Source organism: Medicago sativa, chromosome 1 (genome assembly GCF_051527215.1).
Source record: "Medicago sativa cultivar Bolivia chromosome 1, Bolivia_mono, whole genome shotgun sequence".
Lineage (NCBI taxonomy): Eukaryota > Viridiplantae > Streptophyta > Magnoliopsida > Fabales > Fabaceae > Medicago > Medicago sativa.
The window spans coordinates 76297971-76316512 of record NC_140749.1 but is presented as its reverse complement, the minus strand read 5'-3'; the positions used below and the strand labels follow the sequence as shown (position 1 = coordinate 76316512).

At 31.1% G+C, this 18542-nt stretch overlaps 1 protein-coding gene across 1 annotated transcript; it reads left to right on the top strand.

Annotated features, from left to right (window-relative positions):
• The first annotated feature begins 407 nt into the window (after positions 1 to 407).
• On the top strand, positions 408 to 6480 carry LOC146957533 (histidine kinase CKI1-like). The gene is made up of 7 exons (XM_085736966.1): positions 408 to 464; positions 641 to 877; positions 1150 to 1815; positions 2508 to 2913; positions 3092 to 3660; positions 4877 to 6052; positions 6167 to 6480. The coding sequence occupies exons 1-7, from the start codon at positions 408 to 410 to the stop codon at positions 6371 to 6373; spliced, it is 3318 nt and encodes a 1105-aa protein (XP_085593092.1). The 3' UTR covers positions 6374 to 6480.
• The last annotated feature ends 12062 nt before the right edge of the window (positions 6481 to 18542 follow it).

Genomic DNA, 18542 nt, shown 5'->3' with positions numbered 1-18542 from the left:
TATGAAGAATATATGTGCAAAGAAAATCAAATATTATCTTAGAGATATTTTCTCCTAATGCCTCGCCTTGTATAATTATGCTATAGATATGCATACAAAATAAAACTATTCTCTACAATTTTTGTTGTCAAGAATTCCTATTTGTAAAAAGCCCGTAGTATTTTGGACAAAAATTCTCTATATCTCTCTATTTGTTCTTTCTCTCATCATTCTCTCTTCAATCTAAACCCGCATGTTATCACAATTTGACCTGAAATTACTATAACTTTTGCAGTTCAAGAGTAGACAAACCCTAAATCCTAGTATTTTCACTATTCAAAAAATTCAATATATGAACTTGATTTTATGGAGTTTCCAATGCAGAAATATTACAGAGAGCAAGTTGACTATCACATCCACCATACTCAATGAATACTGGTTTATCAATGGCATTACTTCGACCTTCATCTTTCATGATCTTGCTGGTACGTCTTTATATTTATGCGTTCATGCTATTTTTCTTCATGTTCCTCAGCACTCTTTATTTTCTTCGATTTGATTTGTAACAAAGATTAAGGAACAATTGAGATTTGTTATTGATGTCTTCAACTAGCACATAGCTACACATAAATTTACGATATTATTTGTTGTGTTATTGTAGGCATATGGTGCACTAATAGTCCTTGCCTCATTGACACCATGTTGGTATCTCATGGTCACACATATTGAGAAAAGTGTGAATTTGCACTCAGCAAATATTGTGTCACAATTGCAATCAGAAATTGAGTACTCAGCTGAACTATTGCAACCAATGAAATCATCATCAACAAATTTATCTACATTATTGAGCTCAACCCTTAATTCTACTAATGTCACCTTCTCTGATGTTCACACCAAGGTATACCCATTTCTTGTATAATTTCCCTTCAAAACCATAAATATTTTGTTTGCTTATTTTTTATTATTTTTTATATCAAAATTATTTTTTATTACCGAACTGTCGTGGTCAAAGTGGTAAGTAGTTCGAGATCGCGAAGGAAATTCACTTTTTTGGAGCGAAAACTCTTAAATGTACTCTAGATTTGCGAAGGAATTAAGTTTTCGCGCCAGCGCGAAAAGAAAAAAAATATCTTTGTAGCTTTAATGGTTTAATTTATTTGCACTTTGTAGGTGGCTCCGTTATTATTTCAAGCATTGAAGACAATTCCTCACTTGACACAAATCTCATACATAGGAATGGAAGGTCTTTTTTTCACACACTACAATGACGGTGATCAAGTTCTAGCAATGTACTCTAACTCATCTAGTGGGGGTGCTTCAAACAAAACCATATACTATATCCAACCTGTGAACCATGACACTGGAATGGTTTTTGGGGAAGCCATAATATCTAACAACACTATCAATATTGATGCAAGTTGGATAAATGGAACAAATAATATTTCACATGAATTTGCATCATTGGGAACAAAGTTGAACAATGTTAGTGATCTTTTGTTCATGAATTCAGCTAGAATCAACAGAATAGGAGGGGTCTCTCTTGGATTTTCGACGAAAGCAATAACTGATTATATCACTCGCATTGTCGATCGTCAAGGGACAAAATCATATTTGGCTACCAAAGATGGAAAAGTTATTGTAAAAGGAATTCAAAATATCCGTTTGATGATTTTTAATGATAGTGTTTCAATTCAAGATGTTAATGGTAATGGAGATCTAATAAGGAATGAGGGAGCTGTATCTTGCAAGGATCAAGCTGTTGGTTCTAGTTTGAATATTCATGATACTCAATATTTGATTCATTGCTACCCCATTGATATTATGGGAATAGAATCGGTACGTTTTAATATTTTTTGCATATTAGTTTGTTTGATTACGATGCAATTTTTTTTCAATTGATTCCAATAGTAGTATATTAACTAACTAAGAAAACAAGACCGTACTTTTGTACCCGAAAATACCAAATAGTACTTTGTACCCAAAAAATAATTTTACTACTTTCACAATACAATTTGCATGTTAGTTCACACTTTAATATTTTTATACTATTTTCACAAAACATCTCTCTTGGTCTTGTATCTTATAATTGTTTTCTAATTTTATTTTTTATGCTACATTTTTCTCACTCTATTTCATTATTTATTTAAATAATCACCGTTTATAAACACATTCCATAAAAAAAAAAAATTCAAATACACATTGTTTACAACATTTATTTTAGATAAGTTTTAGCAACATTATTTCTAACTCATACGTGAAATTGATGTGGTCCCATAATTTGAAAATTTAACACACATTAATTGACATGAATTTCACTCAATAAGAAAGTGAACATTGTGTTTTTTTGTCGAACATAACCTTAATAGTTTTAACTCAAAGAAGAAGAAAAAAAAATAATCAAGTAATAATGACTTCAATTAACATGTGTTTAATTATCCAAATATGTTCACAAATGTCATGTATGTTTCAATTAACATGTACGTAACTAAATATTTTTCTTATCTCTAACTAATTTTATTAAATAACAGGTGCATGTGTTAGCAGTCCCACAAAATGGATCTCTCATCTTTAATCCAAGTCATAAAGAAAAGGGATTGACACTCTTGATTGTAATGATGATGATGATATTTATTGCTATCTTGAGTTTTCTATTCTTGAATGTTGGAGTGACAAAGAGAGAAATGCATTTGTGTGCATCACTCATACAACAAAAAGAAGCCACAGAACAAGCTGAGAGAAAGAATACCAATAAGAGTCTTGCTTTTGCTACTGCTAGCCATGATCTTCGTGCTTATCTTGCAGGCCTTATTGGTTTGATTGAAATGTCCTCTAAATTAGTTGTTACTAATTCAAAATTGGACACCAATTTGAAACCAAGTTCAGAATTGGAGACCAACTTAAAACAAATGGATAATTGTGCCCAAGATTTGCTAGGTAAATCATCATAGGTTCATGCTACCAATGTTGTTAAATAGGGCACATTATAGTGTTATAACATAATTGAATTTGAACAAATTGTTGTTGTTCCGTGATATACTATTTAGTACAAAATATTGTTAACGAGCGGCTATAATGGCATCATTAACTCATTTTTATTTTGTTACAATCTTAGGACTGTTGAATTCTATACTTGACACAAGCAAGATTGAGGCAGGAAAAATGCAACTAGAGGAAGAGGAATTTGATTTATCCTCTCTCCTTGAGGATGTAGTTGATTTGTATCATCCAATGGCAATGAAGAAAGGTGTAGAAGTTGTATTGGACCCTTGTAATGGCTCAGTGATCAAACATTCACGTGTGAAAGGTGATAGGAGAAAATTGAAGCAAGTTTTGTGTAACTTGCTAAGCAATGCTGTTAAATTTACTGATGAAGGGCACATAACAGTTAGAGCATGGACTCAGAAAGCCAAATTGCAAAAATCCAAGACCAACCGCAAGAGTGTTATGAAACATTTGTCTTGGTTGTTTAGTAAGAAAGACAAAGAATGTGAAGACATAGAAGCTGTGAATTTAGCCCAACAAGATCCATGTCTTATGGATTTTGTATTTGAAGTGGATGATACAGGGAAAGGTATTCCTAAAGAGAATCACAAGTCAGTGTTTGAGAATTATGTTCAAGTTAAAGAGAATTCTGTTGGCCAAGTAGGAACTGGCTTGGGACTTGGGATTGTGCAGTCATTGGTAAGCATATTTTTTATCTATTCAAATAATTGTGAGAAAATTTCGAGTTTATAGTTCACTTAGTTGTCAATTCATTTAGAGGTCATACTAAATTGAATACAATCTGTTAGAGAGCCCGAGGAGAGTCAGGAGCATTATTGGGTGAATGCTTTAGGACCATAAGAGAGAGAGAGAGAGAGAGAGAGAGAGAGAGAGAGAGAGAGAGAGAGAGAGAGAGAGAGAGAGAGAGACGTCACGTCTCGATATATGTGTCACCTCTCTTATATATCAAACATTTTACCTATTTATAGACGATAAGAGTCTTAACCACTCACACATTTTACCCATTTATAGGTGACGTGAGACTTAACCACTCACTTAAAACCCAACAATCTCTCCCTCAACCGAGTTCTCACCTCCTATACTTGATACAAACACTAGAAAATCCCACTTCCACTCTTCCACCGAGCCGAACCAGCACATTGCAACCACTTGTTGGGCGGTCTGTTGGAACCCCATAAACCCAAGATTCTCCCTCAAGTGAGTTCCCACCTCCTATACTTAATCCAAACACTAGAATCCCACTTCCACTCTTCCACCAAGCTGAACCAAGGCACTAATACCACTTGTTGGGGAATCTGAGGAAACATCGGGGGCAACAACGAACCAATGTTCCATAACCACAAGAGACATAGACACCACATCTCCACCCAAAACCTTAAGGCATTAGGTATATGGGTCACCTCTCTTACGTATCCAACATTTTACCTATTCATAGGCAATGTGAGACTTAATCACTCCTACTAGAAACCCAACACAAACAATATGACTCTAATATGTATCTGTTTGAATATTGAATCACAGTTCATTATGATGAACCTTGATTCATTCTAATGAAACATTACTAAACTTAATGTAGTTAACAACTTTTTGGTCAATTTTGTATAACCAATCACTTCTCTTTTGTCTTTTAATATATGACTTGAATCTTGAATTATTTTGAAGTTCATATATGATATAGAAAGGTTAGCTTATAATTTTGTTATGTCACTTGATTTTTACTTAAAAATAAATTTTTATTGACAATGTAGCTTATGTTTCATAATAAGATTCGATTCACAATTCGAAAACAACATCTTCCAGTTCATGATTTGAATCTTAATAGTATGCATACATTAGTCCTCCCTTTTAGTTGTAAAAAAATCATTTAATAAAAATGTCAAATGGTTTTTTCTAGGTACGTTTGATGCATGGAGACATTGGTATTGTGGACAAGGAAGTTGGCAAAAGAGGAACATGCTTCAAGTTCAATGTGCTTCTCACCTTATGTGAGAATGAGACAGTGAATTATGAGTATGGATCAACCTCAGGTGACAAAAACCAAACCCTAGAGAAAAAATTAACAATTCGTACTGCTAGTTCTGGTTCAAGCATTTGTTCTTTGAGTCCAAAACTCCATGTTAGCCCCTCTCAGAGGCCTGAGCCTTCACATGTCATTCTTTACATTACTGATGAGGAAAGAAGAAGAACTTCGCAGTTGTTCATAGAGAGCTTAGGGATTAAAGTCAAGGTTGTGAAGAGTAGAAATCATCTAATTCATACTCTCAAGAAGATCAAAAAAGAAAAGGGTGACGATATCAGTGATCAAAGTTCACCGGAGTCTTCGGAGATGAGTTCTAGGTGTACATCTTATAACTCTTCTTGTAGTAGAAGAGTTCCTTTCAAAGCTATGGATCATGGAAATGAATATCTATCTTCAATGTTCAAGAAGAAAAACAATGGAGCTGCACCAAGTTTTGTTTTGATTATCATTGATGCAAATACAGGACCATTTTCTAAGCTTTGTAAGATTGTGTCAAACTTCAAGAAAGATCTTCTCAATCCTAGTAAAGTTGTTTGGTTGGAAAAGCCTTTTGAGAGTAGTGTTGATTACCAAGCAATTGATCAAGATGATATTGTGATATCAAAACCATTTCATGGTAGTAGATTGTTCCAAGTCATTAGGCTTCTTCCTGAGTTCGGTGGTAATTGGATAAGCAATTCTAGTAAACCAAGAAATGAACCTAGATCACAAGTACCTTCCAATGATGAAAGTGTGTGTCTAAGTGTGGAACAATGTTGGAAGGGAACACAAAAGTCCTATGTTAATCTGGGAAGAAAAGGTTCTGTTCATCAAGGTGAAATAGAAGAAAGTGGAGAATCAAGCAATCCTAAACCATTAAGTGGAAAGAAGTTTTTGGTTGTTGATGATAGTCCTATGCTGAGAAAGATTTGTATGGCTACTTTGAGATCTCTTGGTGTGACTACTATTGACCAATGTGAGAATGGTGAAGAGGCTGTGAGAACTGTTCAAGAGGGTTTAACCAAGGATTTTACTAATCCTCCTTATGATTATATCTTAATGGATTGTCAGGTAAGTAATGATTATTTGAGAGCATTTTTTTTCATGCTTGCAAGTCTTTTGCAATATAACTTAAGCTTTATATTTTGGTCAATGTGCTTAACTTTTCCACAATGAATTGGACAGATGCCAGTGAAGGATGGGTTTGAGGCAACAAGGGAGATAAGAGAGATGGAGAAACACTATGGTCTTCACATTTCTATCATTGCATTATCTGCTGAAATTGACAAGCTGACCACTGAGACTGGAATGGATTTCCACATTACCAAACCTATCAAGAAAGAGCATTTACTCAAAGCTATTGCGTACATAGAAAATAGTGACATAATGTAAGGTTTTTTTTTTCTCTAAAAAAAAATAATAATGTAAGGTTTTTTTTTTTTTTTTTATACTCTAGGATAAAGGAAGCCTTTTAACCATTTTGGTTTTCTTCTTTTTTTTTTTTTTTTTTTTTAATAAGGAAGGCTTTCCTTTGTAAAACTACAGAATTAGGATGATCTATTACAAAGTTACAGTGATACTAATTCATCAATTATGAATGATAGAAATAAATTCTACTATTATGATTATCGTTTGCTCTATATATTTTTATGTGAATTATATCTACACATTTTAACAAATACATTGAAAATATTATATTTACACATTATAATTTATCAACTTTATGTGTCATGTTAGTTGTGCTAGATGTGAAAAAAATGGTTAGTCTGTGTATATATTACATCTATGACTTCTAATTTTCTTTTTAAAAATGATTTAAACCATTAGATATAATGATTTGTAATTGATTGACATTGTAAAAAAATTACAGTATTAGTGTATCAAAATTAATCTCCTTTAGAAAACCAAGTCATATACAACTTTTCAATATTATTTCTTTCACACAAATATTAATGTTTAATATGGTTTGTTCTCTCCTTGTATTCTTTTCTAGAGAGATTGAGTTTAGTACTCATCTTACTTATAAAATTGATAACAAAACCTATCAAATTGAGGAGATTAAATGATATTAGAAGGAACATTCGTTAGATATTATTCCTCCTAGTATTAGTTTACTTAGCTTCTTGATAGAAATTTAAGGGGGGGATGCTCCTCTTCAGTCACACCTTAGTTCTTGTTTTTATTTTACTTCTCTTGTAAAAAGTAAAAAAATAAATGATATTGCTTTCATGATTCATTAGGACGAATTATAGTTGTCATTCTCAAGAGCATATGATAATATATAAATCTAATTACTAATGGATTGAGTCTAATGGAGTTAGATTTCCACAACCCAACATACCAAGATAAGATTCAATCTTAGCATAGAGATGTGTTCACATTTAAAATCTAAGAGTAGCTTGAATAGAAGGAACCTATGAAAAAAAAGTATAAATCTAATTAAAACCATATATAAGTTTGATGGATTTAATTGACCGTAAGTATTTTGACAAAAAGTTGACATTAAGCGTAAGAAATAAAAGTATACGATGATAGGATCATAATGTTCAACAGGAACAAATCATACAATTAACAAAAGAAAAACAAAGAGAAATTTTTTATCATAAAAAAAAAATAAAGAGAAATTTTATTAACACTTTTTTAACTATGTATATTTAAACAGTTAAAAATTGTGGTAATAACATTTAAAATCATGGTTAAATGTATTCAGTTGATGTGTAATGAGTTACAACACCATTATATTTATGGGTTAAATATGTTTTTGGTCCCTATAAAATTGGAACTTCTAAGTTCAGTCCTTACTTAATTTTAATAGGTTTTTTGGTGCCTACAAAAAAAAATTACTTCTAATTTTAGTCCCTGCTAAAACAAAGTTTGTTTAACTATCCTTAAAGTCTTAAATTTTTGAACAATTTTTCTTAGACAAGTTTAGAACACTATGAAATGTTCATTTACTAAAATTTAGAATTTTTTAACATGAAAATAACTAAATATGAATTTTTTAAAACGACGAAAATTAAAGATAAAAGTAACAAAGTCTGGACGTAGAAATCAAATTTTGTGACAATTTTTTGCAGAAGAACTTTTAGTAATGTTCTTAATGTAACACCCCGTTTTCCCAACATAAAAATTTCTTAATAAAAATCAGAGTTTAACAACTTAAACGGAATGCTACACTTCTTAAAAATCATAAATGGAATAAATAATAATTTATCCTTCAAAATCCAACAATCTAATATCTAAAACTTCGCAGCGGAAATTATTTCAACATCTTAAATAATCTTTGGCACAAGGGCCTCAACATAAAATCTCAAAGCAACTTAGTTCGATAATAATTCATGAAAACTTCTTAAATAATACGTAAGGAACATAAAGCAATAACAAATTCCCATCTCGTTACGTATCAGAGCACCTAAGACACACTTGTGAGGAGTCCACTCACGACCGCAACTAATCTTGGTTACCTACAAGTTACTCATACGAAGAGCAACATTTTCAAGCAGAAGGGGTGAGATTTCTCAAACAATAATATTAAGCTCATAAATCATAAATTACATTTAACAATATAAACATCTTATAATTTAACAATTATAATCAAATACATAGACATCATCATTTCATCTTAGCAATATATCATCATATAGCAGTCACAATCATCGTCACATATCATCATACTAAAAGACATCACAAGGTAATTTGTTAAAACATCACAACTTAACAACTTGACTTGACAATGCATCTAGACTCGACTATGCAACTCTTAACATCTTAAACCATCTCGAATCATCATGAAATGCAAATGCATGTGGTACCATTCTAGGGCATAAGCCTTCATCGTCGTTGAGCATACATATACTCTTAGGGCATAAGCCCTCATCGTCGTTGAGCAAAAGCTCCTAGGGCATGAGCCCTCATCGTCGTTGAGAAAAAGCTCCAAGGCATAAGTGTAACGCCCCGTTTTCCCAACGTAAAAATTTCTTAAATAAAATCAGAGTTTTTCATCATAAAACGGAATGTCACATTTCTTAAAAAACATAAATGGAATAATAATTTATCCTTCAAAAATATAACAACATAATCTTTAAAACTTCGCAGCGGAATAGTTTGACAACTTAAATAATCTTTGGCACAAGGGCCTCAATATAAAATTTCATAAAACTTAGTTCAACATCAATTCTTGAAAGATTCATAAAGTAATACATAAGGAACAGAAAGTAAAGACATAATCTCATCCCTTACGTATCAGAGCACCTAAGACACACTTGTGAGGAGCCACTCACGACCGCAACTAATCCTGGTTACCTGCAAGTTACCCATACGAAGAGCAACATTTCCAAGCAGAGGGGTGAGATTTCTCAAACAATAATATTAAGCATATAAATCATATAAAGTACATTCAACAACTTAAACATCTTATAATTCATTAATCATATCTAATAACTTAAACTTCCTTAACTAGTGTCATTATCCTTCCTACATTAGTCATATACTTCATCAAGTAATCTCAATTATTATTCATAAAATATCTTATCTTAAATCATGATCATAAGCATCAATATCTAACACCAAATATAATCGTAAGCATCATCATATAATTCACATAAGTATCATTATCAAAACATAGCATTTATCGAAAGCAACTTCATAATCAAGTTCATAATCAACTTCATAAACAAACATCATCATCAAATCACAATCAAACTTCATAATCAAACCTCACTTAACTCGACAATGCGACTCAACTCAACTATGTAACTCTTAACATCTCAAATCATCTTAGCATCTTGACAACTTAACAACTTGACAACTCGACAACTTCACATCTTAAATCATCTTAAAACTTCTTGATATGCAAATGCATGTGGTACCATTCAACAACATAAATGAGCGTAATTAGGCTCTTCAACATGTGAGCATAAAGCTGCCGGGCTTAAAGCCCCCAACGTAGTTTGAGCACAAAGGCTGCCGGGATTAAAGCCCCCAACTTTAATGAGCACAAGGCTGCCGGGCCTAAAGCCCCCAACTTTAATGAGTATGCAATGGACTCAACTTCCTACAACTTAGACAACTTCATGAACATCTATGACATCCTAACATCTTGATATCTTGACAACATAACATCTTAATAACTTGATGACTTCATAACGACTTGACGACTTAACAACTCTTATCATCTTAACGTCTTAACATCTTAACATCTTGACAACGTATGGATCACATAAATAATATATGTCATATCATAATATAACAATATCAAATGATAATAAACAACATCTTAAAACATCATATTCATCAATCATAAACAACTTCATATAACATCGTATTTAAACATCAACAATAATTCACTATGTATCTTTGTAAAAACATAATAAATTATCCACAATATATTTTCATGTCAAACCAAAACTATTGGAAAGATATCACAAATATCAACAACTTTCATGTTTACAACAAAGATCAATTCAAAACAGAAACATATGAACAAAACGCAAAAACATGAAACAGAGAATGTTGTCACCGTACAATTTTGCTACGACCTCCCTGTAGTATTTTCATCATAACTCACAGACCAAACATCATTTTCACGTCAAACCAAATCCACTAGAAAGCTAACAAAATTATCTAAAACTTTCATGTTTACGCCTAAGATCAATTCTGTACCGATCAATACCAGTTTTCATTTTAAATTCGGAAAAGTTGTGCTGAAAGTCCATAAAAGTTCACTGCGACCTACGTGCAGTAATTTGACCATAACTCAAGTTCTATAAATCCTATTGACGTGAGACCAACGGAATTAGAAAGCTAACATCCATACCTACAACTTTCGTGTTCACACCTAAGACCAATTCGGCACCGATCAATTCCAGTTTTAATATCAAAATTCGGGCTTAATGCAGATTTTCTCCAAGTTTCACCTAATCTCATGGTTCTAACCTCAAAACTACTTCCAATAATCATCCTATGGATTATCTAAGGTCTGTATATAATTTCTACATCAATTCAACAAGTTTTCATCATCTAATCATCAAATCTCTCTCAAAACCCTAATTCTCAAATTCACACAAACTCTCCCCAACTTGTTAGATGTAATCTAATGATTTAACAACTTAATATTAATGCAAGATAGTCTCACCCTCACCTTAGATTAATTCCTGAATCAGCGGCAACGTTCTTCTTTCCTAAGGTCTTCTCCTCTTCTCTTGACTTTTCTCTCCTCTTCTCTTCTTTCTTGTTCTCCTCTTTTCCAAAAAGCGGTTTCCGGTAAACTCTTTCTAACCTAAGCTTCTCTATTTATAATACTAAAATATTCTTCCCAAAACTATTTAGGCCCGACAACTTATTCTTTTTTTTATTCTAACCCCCAATTCCACTCACACTAATAATCCTCATAATCTTATTTATTTCTAAATTAAATATATCTCTCACAAATAACAAATATATTTCTACACCAAATAACAAATATATCTCTAACAAATAACAAATATATTTCTACACCAAATAACAAATATATCTCTAACAAATATCAAATATATTTCTACACCAAATAACAAATATATCTCTAACAAATAACAAATATATATTATTATAGTAAATACCAACATATAACATAACAAAATATCACTCATCAAAATAAATCGACTAAATCATAAAAAGACATCTAATCTCAAAACTACCTCCAAATCTACTTACTCTAATAATTATCATATTCTAATAAATAATAGAATAATGTCACATAATAAAATACTAACACCTCATATAAATAAATAAATCACATAAATAGACTCTAACTTAATAAAAATAATTAAATAAAAGGAGGGCGTTACAACTCTCCCCAACTTAAAAGAATTTCGTCCTCGAAATTCAAAGCACAAGAGAAAATAAATTTAGTTATTGCTTCTTCAAACAAAACACAAAACCACATCAAAGTTAGTCAGTTAAACATGATCACATAATAAAACATAACTACTAACTAGAAAACATGACGTCACGACACAACGACTCATCTACTTGGCCTGATGGACCGACCTGCTCTAATACCAATTGTAACACCCCGTTTTCCCAACGTAAAAATTTCTTAAATAAAATCAGAGTTTTTCATCATAAAACGGAATGTCACATTTCTTAAAAAACGTAAATGGAATAATAATTTATCCTTCAAAAATATAACAACATAATCTTTAAAACTTCGCAGCGGAATAGTTTGACAACTTAAATAATCTTTGGCACAAGGGCCTCAATATAAAATTTCATAAAACTTAGTTCAACATCAATTCTTGAAAGATTCATAAAGTAATACGTAAGGAACAGAAAGTAAAGACATAATCCCATCCCTTACGTATCAGAGCACCTAAGACACACTTGTGAGGAGTCCACTCACGACTGCAACTAATCCTGGTTACCTGCAAGTTACCCATACGAAGAGCAACATTTCCAAGCAGAGGGGTGAGATTTCTCAAACAATAATATTAAGCATATAAATCATATAAAGTACATTCAACAACTTAAACATCTTATAATTCATTAATCATATCTAATAACTTAAACTTCCTTAACTAGTGTCATTATCCTTCCTACATTAGTCATATACTTCATCAAGTAATCTCAATTATTATTCATAAAATATCTTATCTTAAATCATGATCATAAGCATCAATATCTAACACCAAATATAATCGTAAGCATCATCATATAATTCACATAAGTATCATTATCAAAACATAGCATTTATCGAAAGCAACTTCATAATCAAGTTCATAATCAACTTCATAAACAAACATCATCATCAAATCACAATCAAACTTCATAATCAAACCTCACTTAACTCGACAATGCGACTCAACTCGACTATGTAACTCTTAACATCTCAAATCATCTTAGCATCTTGACAACTTAACAACTTGACAACTCGACAACTTCACATCTTAAATCATCTTAAAACTTCTTGATATGCAAATGCATGTGGTACCATTCAACAACATAAATGAGCGTAATTAGGCTCTTCAACATGTGAGCATAAAGCTGCCGGGCTTAAAGCCTCCAACGTAGTTTGAGCACAAAGGCTGCCGGGCCTAAAGCCCCCAACTTTAATGAGTATGCAATGGACTCAACTTCCTACAACTTAGACAACTTCATGAACATCTATGACATCCTAACATCTTGATATCTTGACAACATAACATCTTAATAACTTGATGACTTCATAACGACTTGACGACTTAACAACTCTTATCATCTTAACGTCTTAACATCTTAACATCTTGACAACATATGGATCACATAAATAATTCATGTCATATCATAATATAACAATATCAAATGATAATAAACAACATCTTAAAACATCATATTCATCAATCATAAACAACTTCATATAACATCATATTTAAACATCAACAATAATTCACTATGTATCTTTGTAAAAACATAATAAATTGTCCACAATATATTTTCATATCAAACCAAAACTATTGGAAAGATATCACAAATATCAACAACTTTCATGTTTACAACAAAGATCAATTCAAAACAGAAACATATGAACAAAACGCAAAAACATGAAACAGAGAATGCTGTCACCGTACAATTTTGCTAAGACCTCCTTGTAGTATTTTCATCATAACTCACAGACCAAACATCATTTTCACGTCAAACCAAAGCCACTAGAAAGCTAACAAAATTATCTAAAACTTTCATGTTTACGCCTAAGACCAATTCTGTACCGATCAATACCAGTTTTCATTTTAAATTCGAAAAAGTTGTGCTGAAAGTCCATAAAAGTTCACTGCGACCTACGTGCAGTAATTTGACCATAACTCAAGTTCTATAAATCCTATTGACGTGAGACCAACGGAATTAGAAAGCTAACATCCATACCTACAACTTTCGTGTTTACACCTAAGACCAATTCGGCACCGATCAATTCCAGTTTTAATATCAAAATTCGGGCTGAATGCAGATTTTCTCCAAGTTTCACCTAATCTCATGGTTCTAACCTCAAAACTACTTCCAATAATCATCCTATGGATTATCTAAGGTCTGTACATAATTTCTACATCAATTCAACAAGTTTTCATCATCTAATCATCAAATCTCTCTCAAAACCCTAATTCTCAAATTCTCACAAACTCTCCCCAACTTGTTAGATGTAATCTAATGATTTAACAACTTAATATTAATGCAAGATAGTATCACCCTCACCTTAGATTAATTCCTGAATCAGCGGCAACGTTCTTCTTTCCTAAGGTCTTCTCCTCTTCTCTTGACTTTTCTCTCCTCTTCTCTTCTTTCTTGTTCTCCTCTTTTCCAAAAAGCGGTTTCCGGTAAACTCTTTCTAACCTAAGCTTCTCTATTTATAATACTAAAATATTCTTCCCAAATCTATTTAGACCCGACAACTTATTCTTCTTTCTATTCTAACCCCCAATTCCACTCACACTAATAATCCTCATATTCTTATTTATTTCTAAATTAAATATATCTCTCACAAATAACAAATATATTTCTACACCAAATAACAAATATATCTCTAACAAATAACAAATATATTTCTACACCAAATAACAAATATATCTCTAACAAATATCAAATATATTTCTACACCAAATAACAAATATATCTCTAACAAATATATATTATTATAGTAAATACCAACATATAACATAACAAAATATCACTCATCAAAATAAATCGACTAAATCATAAAAAGACATCTAATCTCAAAACTACCTCCAAATCTACTTACTCTAATAATTATCATATTCTAATAAATAATAGAATAATGCCACATAATAAAATACTAACACCTCATATAAATAAATAAATCACATAAATAGACTCTAACTTAATAAAAATAATTAAATAAAAGGAGGGCGTTACAATAAGCCCTCGTCGTCGTTGAGCAAAAGCTCCAGGGCATAAGCCCTCATCTTTAAATGAGTGCATGTACTCAACATCTTACGTCTTAGAAACTTCATGAACATCTTACAACTCTTTGACTTAGACCGACATTTACATCTTAATAAAGATTAACAGCAACATATGCAGCACATATTAATTCATATCATATTAGTATCATGGTACAACGGCATCAAACGATAAACATCAACATCTTAAACATCGCATCAACATAAGCATCATAATAACACACAATGCATATACGATTATATATATCATCTGTAACAACATTAAATCATCTTATAACAACTTCACAGATCATCATTAATATTATATTCAAACATCAACAATTCATCATATAACATCGTATTCAAACATCAACAATTCATCATATATCATCGTATTCAAGTATCAACAATTCATCATGCATCTTTGTAAGAACATAAATAATCATGCACAACATATTTTCATGTCAAACCAAGGCTACTGGAAAGATATCACAATTATCAACAACTTTCATGTTTACAACAAAGATCAATTCAAAACATAAACATATGAACAAAACGCAAAAACATGAAACAGAGAATGTTGTCACTGTGCAATTTTGCTAAGACCTCCTTGTAGTATTTTCATCATAACTCAAAGACCAAACATCATTTTCACGTCAAACCAAAGCCACTGGAAAGCAAACAAAATTATCTAAAACTTTCACGTTTACGCCTAAGACCAATTCTGTGCCGATCAATACCAGTTTTCATTTTAAATTCGAAAAAGTTGTGCTGAAAGTCCATAAAAATTCACTGTGACCTACGTGCAGTAATTTGACTATAACTCAAGTTCTATAAATCTTTTTGAAGTCAAACCAACGGCATTAGAAAGCTAACATGCATACCTACAACTTTCATGTTTACACCTAAAACCAATTCAAAACTGAAATGTGTGAAAAAGATGCAAAAACATGAAACAGAGAATGCTGTCAGAGATAGCTCTCGGGAAAACTCCATTTTTCATCCCAAAATCCCAATTTTGAATCCCCTAAGCCCAAATTTGGTCCCAAAGTTTGTTTAAACGTTTCTAAACATGAAAAGACACCTAAATCCATATAAAACTTGAACTAAAACACCCTTTCAACAAAAATCACCATTTGACCCATTTTTCATGAAAACCTTCAAGAATAACATAAATTCACTTCAAGCTTTATGATTACGATTACCCATGGATTATCTAAGGTTTGTACACAATTTCTACATCAATCTAACAACTTCTCATCATCTAATCATCAATTCTCTCTCAGAACCCTAATTCGCAAATTCTCACAAACTAATCCTAGAACATGTTAATTGCAAATTCAGAATTATAGACTTAATATTACCGAATGATAGTCTCACCCTTACCTTAGAATTATCGTTGGCAGCCCTTCTCTTGGTTCTTCTCTCCTCTTGTTCTATTCTCTCTGAACCTTGTTTTCTCCAAATCCTTGTTTTTTTTTTTTACATATGTTAGTCTTTCAACCTAATATCTCCTCTATTTATAATACTAACTTCTCTTCTTAAATCTAATTAGGCGCAATAACTCTCTTCTTTCTATTTCAGCCCCCAAATCTACTTATTCTAATAATTATATTTCTCTACTAAATATATTCTTCCACTAAATATATTCTCCCACTAAATAATATTCATACACCAAATAACACATAATAGCATATTTCATCAAAATATGTATGTATATAATATTTTAACACCAAATAACAAATATATCTCTACATCAAATAACAAATATATTTCTACACAAAATAACAAATATATTTCTACACCAGATAACATATATATTTCTACACAAAATAACAAATATATTTCTACACCAAACTTTCTAAATTCACAAAACAGCCCAACAACTCAATATTTATTTTATTTTCAAATCTTATTTTATTAAATAATAAAATAAGTCACAACATCTCATAAAATTCTCTAAAATCACATAATTCATATAAATATATCTTAAAACTCATTTAAAATAATTAAATAATCGAAATGGGCGTTACACTTAAAATGTCTACGAAAAAATTGTTCAAAAACTCAAGAGTTTAAGCATAAATTAAACAAATTTGATTTGAGTAGGGACGAATACTGAGTGAAAAAAAAAATTATGGACTAAAAGAACTATTAAAATTAAGTAAGGACTAAACTTAAAAAGTCCCCATTTTATATGGACCAAAAACATATTTAATCCTATATTTATTAATCATCTACTCTACATATTAGAATATTAAATTTAATATTGAATTTTGTCAACCATCTAATGCATTTTCAAAAATTTAATATTAAATTTATGTTAAAATAACACAATCTTAATAAAATATATCATGTGTTATACTTCTCATATACAAATAACTAGGAAAAGAACAATGATATAATCATATCTCATATACGTTAAAATAGGTCATATAAATACGTTATAGTAGTAATTCATAAAATTAAAAAATATATCATGAACAATTAATGAAGGAAAGTTCCCCTCAAAAAGTTACACAACATTAACTAATTAAGAACAATGATTTTTTTTTTACTCAAAAAAAAAAGAACAATGATTTTTTTGAGGAATTAAGAACAGTGATATATCCGTTTACACATAGAATATTTTTTATATATAATTCAAAACACAATAATTTTAAAACTAAAAGGCACGCATTCTTTCAAAAAAAAAAAAAACTAAAAGGCACACATGAGACGAATTTAATTACTCGGGTTATTTAAAATCATATTTGGTGATTAGTACAATGTGTTTTTTCAGTACAAATCTTAGAATCACAATATGATGGATTTTATCTCTATTTTCTTTTGTTAGCTTAACTATCTTCGTATTAGTGTCTTAAAAAAGGAACACTGAGGAACTCAATATAATGAGTTGTCACAATAGTCTCTCAGTGTATTAAAATTATTCTAAAATATTTCATGATTATGCACTACATTAGTCAAAATGGTCTCTAACGTTGCAATGTTCCGTTAACACTGTCATATCAGTCCCTCAATATACTTAATATCATTTCAGCCACTATAAATATTTACTGTCATATTAGTCCCTATAAAGAAAATATTTACTAGCAACATTGAAAGACTAATTTGAAATGATTTTTTAGTAAACATGTATAAATTATTATAACAATCTCACCAGCAAAAAGTTGAAACTTTTTAACCAAGCGATGAATTAAATATGAATTGTTAAGCTGCAAATGCTTAAAATTCATATTTAATTCATCACTTGTTAAAAACGTCTAAAATTTTGGGAGATTTATGTAATGTCATAAACAAGACTGCAGAAAATCATTCGAAGATTAGAATGTTACACAAGAGTTGGCATAAAAGAAAATAGGCTTAATTGCACTTTTGGCCCCCTATCTTTTCAAAACTTGCGGTTACAGCCCCTAACTAACTTAAATACAAAACAGCCCCCTAAGTATTGAATCTTTGGCAGTTTTGGCCCCCATAGGCCAAAAAAAATTAAAAAATGACACGTGGCACCTCATTTAGGTTGCCACGTCAGCAATGGGGGCCAAAACTGTCAAAGATTCAATACTTAGAGGGCTGTTTGGTATTTAAATTAGTTAGGGGGCTGTAACCACAAGTTTTGGAAAGATAGGGGGCCAAAAATACAATTAAGCCAAGAAAAT

Excerpts from the sequence above, each read along its gene's own strand:
- LOC146957533 (XM_085736966.1), top strand. The coding sequence starts at position 408 with ATGAATACTGGTTTATCAATGGCATTACTTCGACCTTCATCTTTCATG. Across the intron at positions 1,816-2,507 it reads ATATTATGGGAATAGAATCG|GTGCATGTGTTAGCAGTCCC; the intron begins GTACGTTTTAAT and ends ATTAAATAACAG. Across the intron at positions 2,914-3,091 it reads TTGTGCCCAAGATTTGCTAG|GACTGTTGAATTCTATACTT; the intron begins GTAAATCATCAT and ends TTACAATCTTAG.